The sequence below is a fragment of the Apodemus sylvaticus genome, chromosome 1 (genome assembly GCF_947179515.1).
Source record: "Apodemus sylvaticus chromosome 1, mApoSyl1.1, whole genome shotgun sequence".
Taxonomy (NCBI): domain Eukaryota; kingdom Metazoa; phylum Chordata; class Mammalia; order Rodentia; family Muridae; genus Apodemus; species Apodemus sylvaticus.
Window position 1 is genome coordinate 11,322,700 of NC_067472.1, and position 23,636 is coordinate 11,346,335.

Sequence of the window (23,636 nt, forward strand, 5' to 3'; positions counted from 1 at the left end):
CAAAAACACAAAATGAGAGAGAGAGAGAGAGAGAGAGAGAGAGAGAGAGAGAGAGAGAGAGAGAGGAAGAGGGAGGGGGGAGGGAGAGGGAGAGAAAGAGAGAGAGAGAAAGAGAGAGAGAGAGAGAGAGAGAGAGAGAGAGAGAGGAAGAGGGAGGGGGAGGGAGAGGGAGAGAAAGAGAGAGAGAGAAAGAGAGAGAGAGAGAGAGAGAGAGAGAGAGAGAGAGAGAGAGAGAGATCCTGCTAAGGCTCTAAGGCTTGGGAGAGAGTAGCAGAGAGGAGATAGAAAGTGAGTTTAAATTGCGAATACTTGGGAAGTGCCAGCATCACTGAAGCAGAGCCCAGTGATTAGGAGAGAGATTTTCCAGTGGGGCTGTTACAAACGTGGAACGAGTCCCAAATTACAACCCCAAATGGAATGTCCCTGGCAAAATGTATTCTATAGAATAAGACATCCAGAGTAACGTGGGGCTGTATTTTTCAAGCTTTCAGTCTGATTGCCTGGAGTCTCAGCTGGGATTTCTTTCTTCTGAAGACTTCATTGTACAATTAGATAGGGTATTACAGGTCATGGTCCATCTTTCTTCAAAGCCGCAGAACTGGGCTCCCAAGAGGCACTATGTGAGCACACCTGAGCCTGTGGCGAATACTTGGGCCTCTGAGAAAAAGCACAGTGTTTTGTGGAGAGAGACCTTGACTTCTTTATGGATTCATTTAACATTTTTTTGACTGGAGCTGAGCAGAGAGAAGCTGCGAGTGAGGCGAGCCCTGTCTGTGGATTCTATGACTCTACATGTTGTGCTGTATTGACGCGAGACTGGATACCCCATGCTCATGTTTTGATGGTTCCCTTTTATTTGAGAATTCAATCTTTCCTAAACAACTAATGGATTTATATCAAATCATCTATATGTGTGGAAATATATAAGAATTCTATTTGGGGACTTGGTAGCGGTCTGTTAGTGCCTGGTGAAAGTTCTGACTTGTATTTATAGTATACCATTCATATTAGAAGCCATCAGATTGAGTTACCATGAGGACAAGATGTAAAGGTTGTTGTTATAGAGGATGGAGAGAAAAAGAGACTCACTTTTCTTGAGACTGATTGTATACTAAATCATTCCTAGTGGTTTGTTAGTTTATATATTTATTGGAGGAATGGTATCAAGTGTCTTCCCCATTGTACTTGAAACACAGAAGACAATCAATGGATCACTGAGAAATACTGTGCTTTATACAGTAAGCCAAGACCATAAGAAAAATACTGTTTGTTGTTACTGACCTGTGTAGTGTAAGCAGTGGTACTCTCAGTGTCAAAGAGAAAACATCCTTTACCACTAGCTGGGAGTTCTAGAAAGGGGAAGATGTCAGTGAATGGATGGTTAAACAGAGACCACAACTGATACCTGTCTCAGAAAGACAAACAAAGAGAACAAGAAAACAAACAAATGGACAGGAGGGTACAGTGTTTCAGTTAGGATTAAATAATAAATATCCAAGATGAAGAAACACCGAGGTGATTTAGTCTTGCTATGTATTTATGGAACACTTATACTGATCAAAGCAGTTTTGTTGGATAAAAGAAAAGACTATAGGGAAGTCAAAGACAGGTCATTTGACCAGGAGGTTCACTAATGGACTTCAGGGTTTGAAGGAGACTCTGCTCAGGCCTCTCTTCCCACTGTATGGTCTTTCATGCACATCTGAGGCTTTCTACATCTTCAGCAACCAGGACTCTATTGGCCTCAGAGTGCATTCTCATATTTTCCTTGTATGGAAAGAAGGGAATGGCTATTAGGATTACCTTTCAAGATGCCATGCTGTGATTATTTTATTGGAGATGGCCCTAGAAAAATCAGTGTAGCAACTGCACCCAGGAGCATAAGGCAGCTATTCTACATCTATTCCTCAATAAGCAAAATAAAGACAGGAAGGCAAGAAGAAAGGAGGAGAAAGGCATGCTAAGTGCCCCTTTCTGGCCAAAAGAAGGAGAATTCAGCAGCCTAGCTTCATTTCCTCCACAAACTCATAGTAGTGTGATGGCCCTTATAATAACCCTTATACTAGCTTGTCACGGCATAATTTTTGACATAGAAGGCCGGATACAACAATGTCAAAGAGCAATCATTGCTTTTGGTTTCCTTGAGATATTGGTGTCTGTTATATAAACACTTTGAAAAATAAAAAGGAAGAAACCAGAAAAAAAATGACAGAAAGTTCTCCAAGTACCAGCTGGGGGCAATCCAGTACTACGAATGAGAGAGAAGAAAATTTCAGGGACGATCATTTCTAACCCATGCTGCAACATGAGCTGATGCCTTTTTTTTTCTCAAATTAATGTCTTGGCCTTCTGAACGTCAGAGCCAGAGAGCAGTTCTGAGAGAGGTGATTGAAAATGCCCTCTTCTCTTTGTTCTCGTATGTTTCCATACCAAATGATCATTGCTTCAGATGCCAACTGAGCTTCGCAGCCTTCCAAGTGTTGCAAACAGCTATCTCAAGATAGGACTGGATGCACTGCTATGTAGACATGCAGTGCTTTGTTAAGTGATCTAAATGGCCTTCCATAAAGTTTCTATGTCTAGGGTAATGCCTAGGCTGTACAGCTCCCGTGCAATACTCTAAAGTTGATGGCATCTAGACGCAGGTTCATGGCCTTCTCTTGTTCTCAATAAAACAACAATACAACAAGAAAAGCACCCTTGCTGTTATAATCCTTTATTATCCTTTAAAACTTATATGCAAGATTCCACAGGAGATGCAATGAAGAAGTTAATATGTTCTCATTTTTAGGTTGTCTGAGTGAGATAAAATTGTACTAGAAATAGAACACTGAGAATTACTCATAGTAAAATAAATGTTGGTAGGTCAGACAAGTGGAGATCTATAAATAGGGGAACCTATCATGGCTAGGTGTCCAACAGCAGCACCCTTGGTTCCATTCAGCACTTCCTGTCCTCGTCCTGATGGGCATAAAGGAGCTATGTGCTTGGCTGTGGTGCTTTCTCTTCCAGGGGCTGACCTTTTATTTTAAGAAGGTTATGAAGATAAAACTTTCCTTTCAAGTTTTATGTGAAAATTACAAGCAAAACCAGAAGGGTGTCACTCCTTGAAGGCTTTATTTTTGTTGTTTCAGCCAAGACCCTATTTCCCTAATGCGATCCGTGACTTTATTTGGCAGGTTCTGACTGCTTTCATTCCTGTGTTTCATTTTTACTTTGTCATTTACTCCATCCTCTGTAAATTTAATCATTGCATTTCTGAGACTTTCTGAATTTTTACTGCCTCAGATGTACAGAGCAGTCTAAAAATAATAACTGAGATACACTGTTCATTCCCGAAACTCAAGTCAATATGATGAGGTAGTGATCTTCCTGAGAGAGAGAAAGAGTGAGTGTTCAAATACAAGCATGTGCTTTGACGGTTCAGTACATGGACTACTTTAAACTAAATTCACATGTGAAATACTAATCATTTTTGGATAACAGTTGCTATCTAAATCAGAGAATTTGGTCAAGGCCTCTAAGCATAGATAAACAAATTCCTACAAATTTCATGTAAAGCCAGTTGGTGGTGGCACATCCCTTTGATCCTAGCACTGGAGAGGCAGAGGCAGGCAGATCTCTGAGTTCAAGGCCAGCTTGCTCTACTGAGTGAGTTCCAGGACAGCCAGGGTAATACAGAGAGACCCTGTATAACAGGACTGTACACAAAGACCACAAACAAAACAAAACAAAACAAAACCCCACAACTGCTACTGTAACATGTAATTTTAAAAATTCACACTGAGTTTGGCTAGGATCTGGGACCAGCAGCCGCCCCACTCACCTCCCATGCTAGCTCTCCCGGAGTCTCTGCTTGTTGCTTGTTCCACAAATGGCCATCTGGCCCTGCTTCCTGCAGCTGATTTGCTAGACTGACCAAACCCATTTTTTTCCTGAAAATGCCTGGAGTTACTCCTCACTTTTCACAGGCCTCTGTGGCTCATCCACTTCTGTGGCTGTGGCTGATCTGTAGAAGACCAGTGACCACCCCAGTCTCACTCAGTTCCTTTTAGCCCCAAGAAAAGAAAACACTAGAGACCTTTATATTTATACCAATTAGATTCGTATCAGTAAATCTCTAACCCCAATATGCCTGTACAAAGAACACACAACTTGTTTATAATATTTATAAGATACACACGTAGACTGGACAGATATACCATTGCATTAGTCTATTCTCCAGCTATGAGGTTCCTAGCTACTTACAGCTCCTCCAGGACACGTGGGTCTGCTCCATCTTCCAACTCTTCTTCCTCCATCTTTTTCTCTCCCATTTCCCCCTCCCATGCCCCACTACCCCACCCCAACCCCATCTTATCATCCTCTTCTTCTTTCTTCTCATTCCTTTCTAAAACCTCCAGCCCTACTTTTCCCTTCCATTGCCCAATCACAGGCCCCGGTCTTTATTTGACCAGTTAAATTAGGGAGCAGGTTCATATGTAATCACCTGACTATGTGATCTGCCCCTCTTTGGGGGCAGGATTATCATCAAAATATAAACAACACCAAGGCAATCCACAACATACCACCACCACCACCACCACCACCACCACTACGACCACCACCACCAAACAAAAATGTCATTTAAAATAATTGTATTACTACTGAGTTCTGTCTATAAGAATGACTTTTGTATGGAATAAAAACTAAAGGGAGTTAAGAGAAGGAATAAATATGAAAGTGTATTGTATGCTTGTATGAAAACTCAATGGTGCGGCTCAGTGGTATGTACAATTAATATATGCATTCAAAAAAGGGAAGAGAACCTTGGAGCTACACTGTGTCAGTTCTTTGCAGATTTTAGAGCAGTTCCACATGCTATGCAGAATTTTCTATGTTGAGATCATGTTCCTAGGTATCAATGACTGAGCTGTCAACTGATCTCTTTCACATCCTGTCCTCTAAGGTCAACTCACCTAGTTTCATAGCTTCTTGTCCCATTGTTCCTTTAGTCTTACCTGCTTAGGTACTGTGATTCTTAACCCATCCCCCCTTTTTTGGTTGTTATTAGTATTATTCATATACCAAATACCCTTTCTAATAGCTCATCATATCTTGTAAATACATAATCTACTTATCTTTGCTTCAGGCTATACTCTTCTTAGAAGCCAGTCCTAATTCCAAAGTGGCCCATGTTTCCTCAGCATCAAAAATGTGATGTTTTGCTTCTATCCTTATGGGCATTAGAATATTTATTTACCCAGTAATCATTAGGGACATCTAATGCCCTTTTTGAAAATTCATTATTGACAGAATTCCAGATTTTGGTGCAAAATTGATTTATGAGTTCTACCTAGTATTTTAAAATTAATTACAATATTTATCAAACTAAATATAATTTAGGTAAATTAGCAGTGAAATTGGAGGTGTTTACTTTTTTACCAACCCAAAAAACTGTCATATGCATGGTTGATACTAGACAGTTGTGACTGTAACAATTATGGGTTGGTGGATGAGGGGGACTGTGGGACGAAGATGCTCGTAGACAGAAGATAAAATGGATAAATAAGTGATGGTCGATTGGCAGATTAGATGTTCTGAATTTCAGCCTTTTGGATTATGTGTGTTTGTGTTTGTGTTTGTGTGTGTGTATGTGTGTTTCTGTGTTTGTGCTTTTTCACTTTTCTTTAAAAAATATTGAGGCAGAATCTTTCTAGGCATCCTTAGAATGTACTGTACAAAGTTGATCTGATTTTGTAGGAAATGTGCTTGGCTGCAGAGTTTTATTTAAATGGCCATTTTGATGTTGTGCACATATGACATTGTGTTCTGTTCTTCCTAGCCCTACTGTTCACTACACCTTCATCTGAAGGTTTCTGAGAATCCCTACACATCTGGGATCATTGCCAGCAGAGACACAGCCCCAAGTATTATAGTTGCATCAGGTAAGAAGTGTGTGTGCTTTGCTTGCTATTGTACATGTGTTTATTTTAAGACTCTAAACATCTGTGCTTGGAATTTAATGAGCAAGCTAAAATATTTTGAAAGCCACCTAAACCGTTGACCCTGAAGTGAGTCTTCTTAAAATCTCTGCTTAGGCAGGAAGTTTGCAGTTGAGATTCATCTCAGGCAGTGCAGACTGCTGATGTTATCCTGTCTTGGCTTTTTCAGAAAGTTCTTCCCACTAATGGCATGCACTCTTTCTAGGTAACATAGGCTCTGAGCTGTCAGACAGTGACATCAGCATGTTTGTATCTTCAGATGCAGGGAACACTTGGAGACAGGTAAGAAAGCACCATGGAGCTGGGTTGCACCACTAAAGTTTAATGGCATAATCGTCCATCTGATTTCAAATCTAGAAACATAAAGCTAGCAATTTACATAAATCACGACATGAATAATGTGTTTCGTTTTCTCTTTGTAATGCAAGTTTCAAATGAGCCAAGTCAAGTTTGTTCAGGTTAATAGTTTTATCCTTTGCAAAGATATTTCTTATCAAGGGTCCAGACACAAACACATCTACAATCAGGTTGTAAGGGATTTTGATGTAAACAAATGTGGAAACACTGAGTCTATCATATCACACACTTGGATCCTGCATGGTGGATTGCACACATAAACTTTCCTTGCTTTGAAGAGAAACAAAAATAGCCATTACCCAGGTGGTGTTCTGAAATGTTTAAATATCATGTGTAATGACAGAATCATAACTGTCAGAATGCATATGTTCAGTGAATACAAATGGAGTCACTTCACACCAATGTACTTAGCTTAACTGCTTCCTGCCTTTCTTTTGAATGAAAATTAGATTTCGGCAGCTTATAAAACAACCATTTAATGAGGTTTTGCTATCATAACAAGGTATAAGCCTAATCTATGACTGTTACACCTCAATAAATATGTTTTAATAAGCCTCTGGTGCTTAATTATCATATAATAACTAGCAATGTAAATTGAAATCTAATGCACAGATGATCATATTTAACAATGCTCTCACTTTGCTTGTAAGGAAAGCTTGCTTTGCTTACCTTATATGATAGGCTGGTGCTCTTTCCTTAACTTTAAACCTTTAATGGTACTTGCATATTTTAATGAAAGATGACAGAGAAGAAATTTGGGGGGGGGGGTTGAAGGACAATGGAAAATTATAAGGAAACATTTGGAGAATAATGTCAAGATGGCATGTTCTTTTCTCTGACCAAGGCATAAAACTCTCTCCTGCTACAGACTGGGGTCATTAGTGGGTATAAGAATTACTTATGTTTGAGAGGAGCTGAATTGTCAAGTTCCCTTCTGCTCTTCTGAAGGGCCCAAATTGGTTCCCGGTACCCATAGCCAGAAATTCATGACCACCTGTAATTCCAGCTTCAAGAAGTTTAATGGTCTCTTCTGACCTCCTACATCAGACACACACACACACACACACACACACACACACACACACACACACACACACGAATCAAATAAAGAGAAATGTCTATATCATAACTTACGATGAGTTCATTGTAGCATTTTAACTGAGAACAGAATTCATGAATTCATCTTATATAGAGAATTTAGAGACATTTTTCAGAATGTATCCATCTGACTTTAAATTATTTTTCCACATCTTATGAAAAACTCAATATGATACATGTAATCAAAGTTTATAATTTTAGCTTGATTAGAATTATTTGTTACTTTGGAGAATGCCTATGAACCAAAGGAGAAAACATTTCTTTGATCAACTGTGGGAATCGAGAGATGTTTAGACAATTTTATCCATAAAAGGCAGTGCAGTGCAGTGAGCCCACTTTCACCAATACCATGTGTGCACTGCCATCTATGAATCTTAGTATTTGGATGAGAGTATTGTACTAAACTGTCCCCAAGTGTCCTCCCGTCTAGATATGTACAGACCCTTATAGCTTCCCGGGGTTCTTACATGATTTTCAGAGATAGCAATTGATAAATACTGCCACAAAGATAAGAGAATACAAAGATGAATATATACTGTTGATGCTAAAGATTTATTTTGTAGAATGATAAAGTTGTTTCATATAGTATTAATGGTAGATGTAGCCTATGCTGAAAACCATTGTTTTATTGCTTACATTTTCTCAAAGATTTAGGGCAACCTATTTCTATGAGAGGTATTTTAATCTTCTTATGTAGATTAATTCTGTGTACCTTGAACACCAAGTACAGATGTGATGTGTGCCTGTGTGTTCTTCTTTTCCTCATCCAGATTTTTGAAGACGAGCACAGCATTCTGTACCTTGATCAAGGTGGAGTCCTGGTTGCTATGAAACACACATCTCTCCCAATTCGACACCTTTGGTAAGGGTACTTCCACCTTAGAAAAATTTATCAGAACTTGTCTCTGAATCATATGACTATGTTGGAATAAGACTGGCCTTTTTTTGAAACTGGAAGGTTAAGGGCAAACCACAAGGATGGGTAAGTGTTTCTGCTCCTAACAGAACAACTGCACTGTGGTTTCTAAATGTGATGATACCTGTAGCACCATCACTGGAGAGCCATATATAGACTCTACCATAATCTCTAAGTAGCAACAGTACTGACAATCATTCATCTCAGACAACATTGCATAAAGCTTAGTATTCACATGACTTTGCATATCCACACAGAGACTTGTGGTTCATGGTGCTCCTGCTCCTATTCTGTTTCCCCTGTGTCTTCATTAGCTCCCTTTAATGAGATGCTATCCTACAAATCTGAGTCTTCTACTGATGTGCAAGGCCTAATATCTACAGGGTTTTCCAACAAATTTCTTCCTCCATATTTAGAAGTACTCCTCTGCATATTGAGCTTGTGCAAAGTTTAAGAACTGATTTTCCTTCCGCCTTCAATTGTTTCAGTGACCTCAGGAGAAAACTGTAAAAGATGAGCAAAGATAGATCTTGAGGAGAAGTATATGCAGAGAAAGACAGTGAAGCACACTTTCATGTTTGTTTAGCTGTCTCAATGGGTACTCAGGCTACTCCGAACACCATGAACAAGATAACTTATGGATAACAGAAATGCATTTCATAGGTTTGGGAGCTAGAAGCACAAGATGAAAGTGCTGGCCAAGTCCATGTCTGGTGGGAATCCTCTTTCCAATTCCTAAATGGTGTCTTGTTGCTGTGTTTCCACAAGATAAAAAGGCAGGCAATCCAAGGCCTTTTCTATAAGACACAGGTCCACTTCTGAGGGTGCTACCCCTTTGATCTCACGTCTTCCTAAGCACCCATTTCCTGATACCATCAGGTATTTAATTTTTAGCGTATAGATTTTGAAGAGAACTCAGGTATTTATAGTACAACAGACAAACAGAAATGCAGACTTCCCTTACCCGCAGCAGCCTATTCTTCCATTCAGAAAGGTCTACCAGGATTCATGTAATGTAAGCAGGGTGTGTTTATAATTTGTTCACTTAGATATGGATTGGTTGAATTTTGTCCATCCTGTAAGGCTATCTATGCAAAGTACCACCAATAAGACATTGCTGATTTGGAGAAAATACCATGAGGTGTAAGAACTTAAAATCATTTAAATTGTTTTCTGCCATTAGATTATTCCTAATTCATGTGGCACTCCCTTATTTTTGCCTCAATACATCTGGTCATAAATTATTGATTTGATATAATCAAGTATAATTATGAAGTCTTACTCTGTTATTATTTTATCACTGGTAACTAACATCTTTTCTAATCCAGAGACATCACCTTTTTCTTTTGAGATGTAATGACTGTTCAATTATTCTGCTACTAGGTTGAGTTTTGATGAAGGGAGATCTTGGAGCAAATACAGTTTTACATCCATTCCACTTTTTGTGGATGGGGTTCTGGGTGAGCCTGGAGAAGAGACACTAATCATGACGTAAGTAGTATGGGGTGATTCCTTCTTACTAAGACATAGCAAACATAAAGAGGCATTTTGCAGCCAAGCCTATTGGATTTGTTACTGTTAATTTGGACGTTGTTAGAAATATTGGTACATTCTAATTCAAGAACGTCTAGCAAAGAAGACCAAGAATGGAAACCATTTTTGAAGACCCAGGCTGAAGAATGGTAGGAAAAGGGCTGTGATCTTAGTAGTTTAGAACTGTCTTAATAGAAAATAATTTATATCTAAAATGTAATGATAATGTACAAACTAGATATGTAGAAAATTCTAGACCTTTAAGACCATGGTATTTCATTTTCCTCTGGCTCTTTGCCTTACAAACCATGAGGCATGTTAAAGCCACCATGAGAGGAACTGGCTTTGCAAAACTGAATTCACACTCATTCTTGTCTGATCATGAATTCATGAGAGACTTGATTAATGTCTCAACTGACTATGGGTTTCAAAACTTGGACTGGGAGTTTGCAATATGAGCCTGTGAGATTCACTTCTCTTAGTAGATTGGCCATGGAAAACAGGGGAAGATAATTTCATAGTAGTTGATCCTGAATCCAGTAAAAATTTTCAAATCAAAGTGAACAGTTGCCATACATTTAGGTCTTCTCATTTTACATTGAGAAAAGACACAAGGTCACTTTTTACAAGGCAAGCATGTCTAGATTAGAAGCTTACTCTGTAGCTTGCTTTTATTTAACCTTTATACTTTCAAAATACTGTTTCATTCACAGAAAGGTGATCTGAAAGGCCCTTTTGTAGTCTTGATTCACATTTATGTCTAGTGGTTAAATTCTACCTAACTGAATCGAATCTGCACTAGAGCAGAAGTCACAAGATAAGAGCAGTTGTAATTCCTTGGTCCTAAGGTCCACTTTCTGTAGGTCCTGATGAGAAGATAAAAAATATGTAAGCCATGTGACCCAATAAATTAACAAAAGAATCTAGAAGTTTGTGTTGGACCACCTAGGATACAATCTTTGTGGTTATTTCTTCAGTCATTTTCTAAACCATTCCTGTTAATTTGAATCAAATATTCTGGCATCTGGTTTCCCCAATTGCTAGTGAAATAATTTTTGTTATTTTGTGTTGAAAAAAAAACAAAGAAAAATCTTTGAGCCTCAATTTACCCATCTTCAAAGTGCAGTCAGTGTAAGCATTGTCTTCATTAATGTTCTCAACAGTTGAGAGGTGTGACTCATGCCATATGCCTAGCAGCATACCATCTTCACAGCAGACAATTTGATTCAAGCTCTTCTTAATACTGTCATCGTTTTTATAATGTGACTCTTTCTACCACTGTAAACCCTGTAGAGTGTTTGGACACTTCAGTCACCGTTCCGAATGGCAGCTGGTCAAAGTGGACTACAAGTCCATTTTTGATAGGCGCTGTGCTGAAGAAGACTACAGACCCTGGCAGTTACATAGCCAGGTAAGAGTTAGAGAAACGACACTAAGTCCCAGGCTGGAGGCAGAGGTATTATGGGAAAGTGAGTAGTCCTCAAGGTTTAAAAACTGAAGTTCTCAAGTCCTCAGTACAGCGTCCATTTAATTCTTCCCTGTTTTGTATCTCAAGTCATAAGCAAACACAACATTTATATTCTATTGTGAAGTTACTTCTGTTTCTTTCCATTTTTTAATGCTAGGATATAACAAGATAAAAATTCAGATGTGCTTTGGGTAGATTTACACCTCAAAATGAAATACCATCTCAGCACTGAGAGGCAAACATAATTTGTCTGAGTGTGGCATGGGGCTGCATGATAGAGGCCGAGTGAGGGATAGTTCTTCAGTTTCAATGAGCAATGCAAACAGAGATAAGGCATAAAATAGTCAATCAATGCTGAGCAAGATGCCAGAAAAGGCCTTCCATGATTCCCTAGGAGTATATAGCAGTTCTTGCTTCCTCTGAGATACTCTTGGTACAAGAATATAAAATCACTGATAGAAAACCATCCTACCTTATCCCTCTCAGTTATTCATTGCATATCAGAATCCTTGGATGAGAGCTTCTCTTCAGATTTCCCAAGGCAGAAGTCAATCCGCAGGCAATTCACAGGATATGGTAGATGTAACCGCTAAGAAGTCATGAATGTATTCAGGCTGTGAAACATCTTACACTCCGTACTCTGACTTGGTAGTGTATTTATATGTGATGTGAAGCAAAGCCAGTTGAAGCGAACTTCTTCAGTAAAGGCAGGAGATAATAGATTTAAAAAAAATCTGCTTTAGCTTTTTCACACACACAAAAGTGCTATATTTGCGAGTAGGTGCAGCATCAGCAAGGTGCAGCCACTCTATTCTGCGTCAACAATGGAATGCTCGCTCACACTATCACCTTGTTTCTCCTGCGATGCAGGTGCATTGTGGCACCCAAAACTTCTATTTACTTTTTGGAAAAAGACTGAATATAGCTTTCTTGCTTGTCTGATGGATGATCATAGAATTGGTGCTATAAAGTTGTGTAGAAAGAAACATAATAATCTGAACATAAATCAGTTTTATGATTCTTAGCAATAGTCTTCTTTCATATGATCATAAATGACCAACTGTAAGTCCTTTATAATAGGGAAGCTGAACATAATCATTATAAGTTATCAGGCAATTCACTAGTTACAGGATAGCTCACATTCCTATGTGTCCTTCATTGCACTGTGCCTAACACATTAACAAAGAAAGACATGCTTAATATATAAAGAGTTAAAACTAATATTAGAAAAATGTGCATTGTTTATTGGGGTTACCTTTGTGTTCACACTTCATCTTAGGCCTCAAAAGGGAAGTACTAAGAGCACGAATTGGGTTCCCAAGCATCGTATTTACATTAAAGTTTGTGAATTTCTCTCCAAACTACACTGTGATTCAGTAGCAGAAGTCTAATCTATGTGCTTGATTTTGCATGGTATTTGCCTCTTGGCAGGGGGAAGCATGCATCATGGGAGCCAAGAGGATATATAAGAAGAGAAAATCGGAGCGGAAGTGTATGCAAGGAAAGTATGCGGGAGCAATGGAGTCTGAGCCTTGTGTTTGCACAGAGGCAGACTTTGACTGGTGAGCTTCCACAGTTATCCCACAGAACTGTTCAATAATATGACATCTAGGAAGCCCTCAATGAAAGCTTCGATTTGAGAAAGTGGTAATGAACCTAGCACTAAGTAGCAGACCTTATATTTTTATAAAATTCTCTCTTGGCCACATCATGATTTTTATTAACTATGTGAATGTGTCTTTGAAAAGAAAACAGTGGTTTCTTCTTTGGTTTTCCAGAGGCCTTACAAGATGGTTGGCAATTATTGTAATACTGATGCTAGGTTCTCCGAAAAATGGAGAATCCAGATCGATCTCTGGCTTCTTTAGATAGCAATATGGCAGGCACTAATTAGAGTTCTCAGAAAGCAAATATATTTATGTGCCTCTAAAGTCTTCCTAGCATTGAGCATCCTTGGTAAGCATAATAACCTCAAAAGGCATAAATACTTTGTCTGTGAAAGTTTCCAGTCTGTGGTGGTCGGCTAAAGGAAGCTTGTGAGAGCATTGAGTGACATTTATAAACTCAGTGCAAGTGTGGACTCAGTTGGACCCTGGGAACTGAGTGGTAATAGAGCTAGTTGAACCTGGAGAAGCAGAAGAGACAATGGGAGGTTCCAACTAATCTCAGTGAGCAGTAGCATTCTTCCGACATTTGCTAAACAGAAATCTATATTGGATAGCCAATGATGTTCTTACTTTTTTCTTGGTTAGTGTTTAATGAGGAGGTGAAATTGAAAAATTAGTTAAGAAGCATGATAACCCATCACATTTTCTTTCACCCTCTCCCTCCTATTTTATTTATTTCAGAATAGGAAGCTATTAATATATATTTATGTAAATGTTAAAAACTCAAAAATTTGAACTATATATAAATTATTCATTCTTACTATACTGGCTGTGTGACTATAACAGGTCACATGTATAGTGTCATCAAAATGTGAGCGACTTATGTGAGACACAGGCTACACATGAATCTCAGACCGTAGCAAGGTCAGTCTTGTCTAATGGTAGACAACTAGAGATGTTGTCTACTGAATAAATGGTGTTGAGAAAGCCTGCTAGTTGTCAAACAAGTAGCCCAACATTGCTTTCTCATTGGTGAGCAGGAAAGACCAAGAGACAGCACTTTAGCTCTTTGTACTTGTCTAGAGGGTACCAGAGCTTCAACAATAATGGAACTCATGAATGTTCTACAGGGGCTTTCCCAGCCTACTCTTATGTAAGCAATATGTAGCTGCAACAACAAAATTACTATATCGCTACACTGCACTTGGGATTGAAACCCAGAAAGATACGCTCAGGAAGACCTACTTTGAGATTTTAAGTCATCCATCAAATCCCTCTTTCTGAATCCTAACTAATTCTTGGTCGTTTACTATACTGAAAGAGAATTTGCAAAGTTAGTTGGCATGTTGCATTACTGGAAGAGCTATGGCACTGTGAAATAGCCATTCTTCATACAGAGCAAAAATATCCTCTAGAAGGAAATGTAAGAGAAAATGTAGGGTAAGATACCCCAAAGTTCTGCCTTTTTCATGAAAATATTTTCCTCTTTGAATATTTCTTCTTAAAACCTTTCAACATAAGCCAATATTTTGGTTTTGTTCAAGAAAAAAGAATATAAGGTAAGGAAATAAATTAGGCTTCTCTCCCTATTCTTTTCCATGTCTGTCTTGCTTAGATCCTTGAATTCCACTGGTGCCCAGAGTCTGTTACCAGTCTCACAAGATGAACAGCACTCTACAGAATAGAAAATGAGTTTTTAAGTTGTGATACTATATGATTTCTTGCTCAAATGGGACTACATGATGATGAAAATATTTTGGAAGGCACACTCTGTGCTTTTTGGGCTTCCTTTAGAAGCTGGATTTTCCTCAATCTTACCTGCTACTAGCATAATGAATGATGCTCATTGGATGTACAGTGTTAGCTGGCCTCCCTGGATATTTCCCAAATGACACCGTGTCCTTCTCCAGCTATCGTAGGGTATTTTCTTGAAGTGAACATTGGGTAATTTTGGAAGTGGCTATTCTGTCCTCTTCCTACTCATGCTGGACTGAGCCTGGCCCTAACTCAGAGGGTATGTATAGAATTTGCAGTTCTAGCTGTCTGATGACAGGCTGCTGATGCTGAGCCCTTCTCCCTCCATGTCCTGGATGTGCCACCATCTCACCTCTATCACAAAGTTGGGCCGATTTATACTAATGCTTGCCCATTGCTGACTGTGACTTGTCTGTGCACGTGGAGGTACAATTTGTCATCCTTTTCTGTGCCCAGTTTTACCTTCCAGAAGCCAAGCATATCAGAGGTCCCTGGAAGCAAAAATAAATAGACACCCAGAGGAATAAAAATAGAGCATTTTCAATATAGAGGCAAGATTTAAGGCAGTTATTACCAACTGGCAGTGTGAAATGCTGAGGGCAAAACTTTTCCTTGGGGAAGTGTTTGAGATACTCCTGAAGGGCATTTTCATTTTGGCTGTAACTCTGAAGCATATGGCTTATACACAAAGAAACCTGGCTCTGCTCTACTTGTTACTGCCAGATGTTTTGGAAGAGCATCCCAAAGACATCACTGGTAATGAGGACTTTACCACATGTGGCTGCTTTTGCTAAGACTCAAGGTCCCGACACAGCCGTGTTCCTTATTTACTCTTTCTCATCACACGAGACCAAAGCCAACTCCTCTATCTTGAAGGCATTTAAATGGGAATGTTGGTTCTATACGATATTTTCATGGGCAATAGAGAAAAATTGATAGATAAAAGCTTTAATCTTCAGAAGACATTAGTTTTGGAAGTGCTTATTTTATTGACTGATTAGCAGTTGGTTGTCAACTACTATGAAGTAGTTCTGAATTAGTTTGCCACCTGGTAAGTGTTTCATCTTGGGTGTTTCCCCAACAGTGACTATGGCTATGAGAGACATAGTAATGGACAATGCCTGCCGGCATTTTGGTTCAACCCATCCTCACTGTCAAAAGACTGCAGCTTGGGACAGAGTTACCTCAACAGCACTGGGTGAGTTTCTGTGGTAGAAGGCTTCAGGAGCCAACCTTGGATGATTGAGTAACCATTACACTGACAGTTCCTTACACTCATGCACTGGACTTGTTTTCCTATAACACAATGTGTTTTCTGATAGAATGTCATTGTCTGCCACTATATTGCTGCCATTAAACATTTAGCATGTATGTTTATCTGTGTGCATGTGTGTGTGGTGTGTGTGTGTGTGTGTGTGTGTGTGTGTGTGTGTGAGAGAGAGAGAGAGAGAGAGAGAGAGAGAGAGAGAGAGAGAGAGAGAGAGAGAGGTATGTGTATGTGCAAGGTTACAGTGGTACATGCTTTTGTAGGCCAGGGGTTGAATTCAGGTATCTTCTACAATTGCTTCTCAATGGAATATTCTAAAACACGCTCTCCCCCTGAATATAGAACTTGCTATTTCATTGATAATGGTGGGCCAATGAGCCGTAGGAATTTATGTGCCTCAAGGATTTATAGTGCCACTCTGTCTTGCGGTTCACATATGCCCCGAGGCTCTGAAGTCTGGGGCTTCCTCATGGTCGCACAGTACACCATCTCTCCGGCATAGACATTTAAGCTTTTTGACTCACATATTTAATTTCAAAAGAAATATACAGTTATGTTTTATATACTTCAAAGTACAGTTTAGTTCATCTCTCCAGTTCTGGCCCCATTTTCCATAAAGCTCTGATCTCTTTGCTGTGTAGGTTTCCAGACACTTCTTTGCATTTTTCCAACAATGAAATACTCCAAGGAAAATACATAAAATCAACTTGGAAGATTATTGTTAAATGATTTGCTTCTAGCCATGTTCATCTTTAATTTGGCTTTTTCACTCAAATAATGTATCTTAAGCATCTTTACAGGTCTGAATAGATCAGGCTGCTTTCATACCTTTTATATTCCAATCTACTCAATAATCTAGGGTTATTTAATTATCCTTTTTCATGGGTATTTGGGTTATTCTGGGGATTTTTTCATGTCACTATCAATAAAGCTACAACTAACATTCCCTACCACAACCCTTGTTGCTAAAAAATACTAGAAGATAATTAGGGTTTCCTTTGTTAATTAGAAGTGTTTCTTTTAGCTTATAGAGCAAATTACATTCTGCCAACTGGTTTCTTCTTAGGCTCCTGTATCAGGCATTGCCAAATTTTCTCTCACAAAGATGAAAACAACAGTTTCTCCTCACAAACTGCTGGACTGTCCTAGAGACTAAAGAGTCACCTTAAGTAGCTTCTGTCCTCTCAAAAATCCAGTGGATTCTGTAGAGGGAAACATAAATGGAAGAGAAATTGAGAAAGGTCAATTCAGAGTCAATGAACAATAAGACTGACCCTGTTTGTAAGAGCCACAAGTATCTGGAGGACAAAGTCACACTGATGTTTAGAAGCCTTTAGAATTAAGTAACAAAATGGGGTCTAATTGCAATGCTGTCTTTAAGGCTTGTCTATGCATAGCCATGGTGGAGCCTGTATCAGCAGGATGAAAGGCAAAGGGCTCAGGGTTATAAAATTATCCTGAGAGGATGTGCTTGTCTGCTTCTTGCTTACTAGACACACCACTCCCTTACTCTTTGTTGGGTTCCAGAGTTGCAGGCATACAGGCAAAAGATAAACTGAGTGATGTCTTCTAGCTAAAGGTGAATCACAGGGAAGATTAATGAACTAACCAGAGAGCCTGGCACCTCTGAGAGCATCCAGAAGTATGCAGCAAAGTCTGGGTTCCTTGATTTATTTATTTATTTATTTATTTATTTATTTATTTATTTATTTATTTATTCATTCATTCATTTATTCATTAATTCTTTTATTTGTAAATGGTTTGCTATATAAACAGTCTGCTTTTAGACTCAACATATTTGTCTTGCTTGGTATATAGCAGTGTTCCTAGGTTCACCCACTTTACCAGATGAGAAAATTTCAGAATAGGTTATTATTCTGCCCAATTAAACTGTTATCTTGAGGAGATACTAACATTTTTTTTTATCACCTTGACTGTGCAGTGGTGAAGGGCCTCACAATTTACTCTGCAGTTGCTGGCCAAGATTTAGAAGAGACAGTTATAACAAGAAGTAAATGACCAAAAACAGAACCTATGTGTCCTCCACCCTTGTTTGGTTCACTGATGTCAGGATATCTGACATCCACACATAGAGGTGCCTGTCAGCATCTCTCTCCTCTGTATCCTTCTCTTTTTGGCTTTATAATTCTTACACAGTATCACAGCCAGAATCAAAGCAAAGAGGATAAACCAGGTTTTCTACCAAAGAGGAACTGAGAGTGGCGTGCCTTTGAAGCACTTTCACATAGTTCAATAGTGAGGTGTCTGGCTATTTGCTGTCAACTTTGAGCATGTGGCTTGTTTCTTCGTGCCTCAGTTTCTTACGTATGGAAATTTCTTGTTTGCATTCAGCTTGTGATTCAATGTGGTAGTATATCGAGAACGTGTAGCCTAAACCCCTAGAGATAGTCATTACTTTGCAAGATACAGATCACACTCTAGGGAATTAAAAAAGGAAGAGAAAACAATCCATTCATTGTGAATGTTTAGGCCAGACATACATGATCTTTAATGGCCACTGCAGTGTTGGTGTCAATCACATATTTAATCTATGTCCCAGTTTCTCATCTAAGATCTAGAAATAGTGATCAACAAAGGCTCAAAAAGTAACCTGATTAGTAAATGATGTGCCAACTACTGTCATAAAGTCACATGATTAGGACGTGATATATCCCTCACTGTAAACCAGCTGTGTCTATTCCTCTATGCTGTCCAGGCCAAATAATTAGCTTGCCTGATTATTGAACAGGTTCCTTTGAAATCACACACATTTCTGTTTTTGATCATATAAACATAAGCAGGTAGCCCTAGTGAATCCCTTGCCTGACGCCCTTTTGTGTCTTCTTACACAATGACTTTCAACAATATATCTCAAGTTGTGAATGCACAAGCTTATTTGGTTATACTTATATGTAGTGTTTTAACTTCTTGGAACCAGGAAGAAAACTGCAAATTTAAGTTGCTAAATTAACAAGGACATTGGTTATTTCATATAATGGGGTCAGTTTATTCTACAAAAACAAGACAGTTTTCTTAAGGGACAAATTTCTTCTTGTTATTAAGTTGAAGATATTTCTAGCTGTGTTCAAAAGAATGTGTGTTGAAATCTCTGTCCATGAGAGTTTCTTTACAGGAGCCATTAATCGCTCATGGAGTAATACTCAAGCACTGTTGCTCGTGGTTAGTTGCTTAATATTTAATAGGGCTGTTTACACAAGATGCTCACTTAAAAATAACATAAGTGAAGTATCTATATAAAAATATTTAGTAGGCCCATCAATAAGATACCACATATACATTTAAGCAAAGGAAAAGCTTCCATATTATTACCATATTCCACGATGTTTTAAAAATATGGTGTTTATAAATGTAATCCTCTCTCTACTAGTCACAGACATAAACCTTGAGCAATGTATTGTTCCTATGTAGTGTCTGTTCCCAGTCTCACTGTGGGGGAATTTGAGTTCTTCCCATCTGACTATTCCTGATGACCTGTGGTGATCCTGATGTTCTGTCTGATCCATACTCTGTGAGATTTGCCAGTGTGCATCAAGGAGAATAATTAGCCCTAAAATTGCTGTGTGTGTTGAAAGTCCACCGAAAGGAAATCACTTGCACTATTTACAGACTGATCACTGCAGGAGCCCATGTAGCTGTTTTTGAGCCAGGACTCTTGTAGTCTCACAGTGGATACAAAATAATTGTTGCCTGCTAGGAAGTTCTCTCTTGGATAAAGTGTTCCTTGTTTTCATGGGATGGTATAGCAGTTGGAAAATGGATAAGATGAGAGTGACTATTGTGGAGATCTACTCCTTCACAGTTTTGCTGGGATTAGAGATTCCCACACAGGTGCTGTGACATTCTGGCATTGCTAGTTTTTCATTGTGTGGACAACTCTGTAATCTGTCTCTCCTTTCCATGTTTTCCAAAGCGAAGTTACTATAGTAGCTGTCTAATGATGCCTTCATCACTCGCATTTCGTTAACAGGTTCAGATAATCCATAGGTAAAATTTCTTGACCTGTTTATGCTCAAGGGGAAGGAAAACATTATGAGAGTTAGTTGTACAAATTGACTCAGATGGTGAATTCAGGGGCCCCCACTCAAGACTGTGTTCAGTAAGCCATTTAGTTAAGTGTGCCCATATGTACTATTTCACCCGATCCATCTTCAAAATAAAGCTGGATGCATTTACTATTTGAATTGAGTTGTTCTTCTATCCTGTTTAGCACAAATAAAATTAGCTCTATCCACCTAGACACCTATGGGGCAAATCAAGTCCTCAATTCCTGCTTAATACTTAGTTTGAGGGAAAAGCCCTGAGAGTCATTGCATTGAGAAAACAAAGAAACAAAGAAACAGTAACATGAGAAACCTGCTTAGTCAGACAGCAAAGCCCATTCTTTCTGAATAGAAATGCTATGGCTGCTCTCTGTGATGACTGTTAACTGTGGGCACAAGTCCGCCACAGGTAAAACCTTGCCACATTATGTCCTATTAAAGCGCACATGGCCTTTTATTTGGTTGCATATGCCTACCAACAGTAGCTGCCAAGAAGATCGTCCTTCCTGAATGCCAAGCACATGCCACACTTAGAGAGAAATAGAGTCCACACCCCACCTGACTGCCTCCCAGCAGTATCTCTGGATGTGGGAGTTAAATGAATAATTTCAGCTATGCTCTCTGTGTAATTATGTAAATCCTTCCATTTACTGACATGAACACATATTCTGGAAGCCTGGCAGGTGGCCCTGTGTACCTGTAGAGGGAGGCTACCTGGCTAGGGGGGATGGAGTCCTTGATCCAATCTTGACCCTGTGTCCTTGGTCCAGTCTGGCAGCTGGAAGTGCTGCGAGGCCTGTTCTATTGTTCCCATATGGTGGGTTTAGATAAGAAGAGACAGGTCATGATTTTCAAGCTTTATTATAGAAGAGTAGAGTGAGAGAGGGGAGGTAAAGAAATGAAAGTCAGCCATGACCACCTGGAAAGAGGGGAAGAAAATACAGAAAGAGAAAGGGAGAGCAAGAGAGAAGAAAAGAAAAGAGGGTAAGATAGAGGGGAGAGAGGGAGAGAGAGAGAGAGAGAGAGAGAGAGAGAGAGAGAGAGAGAGAGAGAGAGAGAGAGAGAGAGAGAGAGTCATGCAGCCCCTTTCACAGTGGGCTGGGCTACCTGGCTGTTGCCAGGTAACTGTGGGAATAGAGTCTAGCCACTAGGGACCTGGGGCATGGCCTTATGTGACTGATGGCCATAGGGTTATGTCCAACAGTATAAATGCTATTTTCCTACCACATTCCTACCCTCCTAAGATTCGGGAATACTTCAAGTCTTTGTGGAACACGTTATTTAGATCCATTCTCCCTGTGCTTTGCTGTCCCCTAATGCTGCCTCTTTTTCCCGCTGCAATAAATCTAGAGACACCCTAACAAAACAGAGTTTCCCTTGCAAGCATTAGGCACAAAGTACAATGCAATAATTGGAACTGTTTAATTTTCTCATTGTGTGTGGCATTGTGGTGGATCATAGTTCAGGGACAGCATAGCCAACCTGAGAGACAGGAGGAGGTGGAGCAATCACCCTACCTTGGTCCTTACATGGGATAAACACCGTGAAAGAAGAGAAGTTCACAGGAAAGGATGACATAGAAGTCAAAAGGATGGGTGACATTATGACAGGAAGAGAGAGCCTCCTGTTCAGAGTGAACAGCACCAGAGAAAGTTAAAATGAAAACAAACAGATCTCTCAAGTTCTCAGGATAGAACTTCAAGGGACAGGTTATGGATACTCACAAATTACAAAATTTTCCCCAAGTAATTTGAAGATACACAGAAATTGGATCAGTGCATCGTGAGTACTGTGAGGAAAACTGTTCTTGTGGATGTTTAATTCACAGCTGATGAAAATATAGAAACAAGCTATGTACTCACCAGTAGAGGAATTAATTAACAAAATGTGGACTACATAGAAACTATCAAGAGAGTAAAACCCTATCATTAAAAAAAGCTGGAACTAGAGCACATTGTGCCAAGTGCAGTAATTGAGGCACAGAAACACAAACACTATATCATCTCCTCCACATGTGGCCTTGTAAAAACTTGATCTTATAATAACTGAGAGCAAAAGGTATTTCACCAGAGGCTGGGAGAACATGAGATGGATGGGTAGCTAAGAAGCAAATGCCAATCAAATGACCCAATGCTTTAAATAATCTGGAAAAAAAAGTTATAGCCATCCACTGTTCTGCTTGTTGACCATAGTTAGCGGTAACACACATTATATATAAAATATACTTGAAACTAGTTTTTATTTATTAATTTTGTTCTTTGACAATTCATACATGCATATATTTTACTTATTCTTTGCTTTTGCTCTCTCTTCCCTCTACCATACCCCCAACCCCCATCTCCAATAGTCCCCTTCTCCAATTCATGAGTTTTGGGTTTTGTTTTTTGTTTTTGTTTTTGTTTTTGTTTTTGTTTTTGTTTTTTGCTTCTGACCCATTTTGTTTAACTAGCCTCATCTGTCTGACTGACCACAGAGTCAGAATTGTCCTTTAGAGACTATTGAACCAATATGAGGAAAGCAAAGATGCTCTCTTTCCCCAAAGGAGGGGGTTGTTCATCAATGAGGCTAGGGCCCTCAGTGTTCCCCTTCCACGTATAACTGAGGGTTGCAGGGCCCGAGTCTGAGCAGGCCTGTGCACTAGCACGAATTAGAGATGCAGTGGATGGTGCAGTGGATTCTGACAGCAATAGCATTTTGCAGTCTTCCCTATCTTCTAGCTCTTACATTCCGTCCCTCTTCTACAGTGTTCTCTGAGTCTTGCAGGGAGGTTCCAAAGCTTTGTTTAGGGCCAAGCACTCAACTGCCACCTTTTCTTAACACCTTATGCAGCCAGGAGTTTGTCCCCTCAGTCACTACCTCAGGGTAAAAAGACTACCCTGAATAAAAGCCAAAGTAACATTATTTGATGGATGTGAACATTGTAAGAAGACTCTCAGCCTTAATATTCTTACCACAAAAGATTAGATATGCTGGTGAAATGCTGGATATGGAAATTACCTTGATTAGGTATTTTGATTATTCATATTAGGCAGTAATGTCATCTTACTATATAGAGTGAATGGTCATAGACTTTGTGTCCCAATAATGGCAGTTCAAACTCTCAGAGGACAAATATTAAATTGAGAAAAAAACACACACACAGGGTGGCTTTTAATGTTTCTTTCTAAAAGTTTCAGTATCACAAAGAAAATATATGGGCTTCATTTTTTAAGATTGCCAGGCAGCAAAGAAAGCCAAATCAAAGAAAGTATGGGTAAAAAAGGAGCAGGTTAGGGAGGCTTCAAAATGCAACAGAAGAGAATACTAAACCCGGGGCTGTTGGAGTAATAAGGCCCTGTCTACTGATGAGCCACAGGCAATATCAAAGGCACATTTACAGACTGTTTCCTTTGCAGTAATTGTGAAAAGACTCCCTTGTCATTACAAAGCACTTTTCTTCTTGGCAGATTGAAGAATGCTTTACCAACCAAATGCATCCCTGTAATATCCAGACCTCAGGTCCAACATAATCATAAGTTGCCTTGTTATTATGGAGGCAGCAGCCCCATTTAATAACATATTAAATGCATTATTCATTTATGTAACTCAGA

At 39.2% G+C, this 23,636-nt stretch overlaps 1 protein-coding gene across 4 annotated transcripts in view; it reads left to right on the forward strand.

The window, feature by feature from the left end:
- Positions 1 to 23,636, forward strand: part of Sorcs1 (sortilin related VPS10 domain containing receptor 1) — a 534,948-nt gene that overhangs the window by 439,792 nt on the left and 71,520 nt on the right. For all 4 annotated transcript variants that reach the window (XM_052183901.1, XM_052183891.1, XM_052183884.1 and 1 more), the window contains exons 11-17: positions 5,825 to 5,927; positions 6,190 to 6,266; positions 8,210 to 8,301; positions 9,739 to 9,846; positions 11,182 to 11,299; positions 12,788 to 12,918; positions 15,803 to 15,916. In XM_052183901.1, the coding sequence (XP_052039861.1) occupies positions 5,825 to 5,927; positions 6,190 to 6,266; positions 8,210 to 8,301; positions 9,739 to 9,846; positions 11,182 to 11,299; positions 12,788 to 12,918; positions 15,803 to 15,916 (743 nt within the window). The remainder of the gene's footprint in view (positions 1 to 5,824; positions 5,928 to 6,189; positions 6,267 to 8,209; positions 8,302 to 9,738; positions 9,847 to 11,181; positions 11,300 to 12,787; positions 12,919 to 15,802; positions 15,917 to 23,636) is intronic.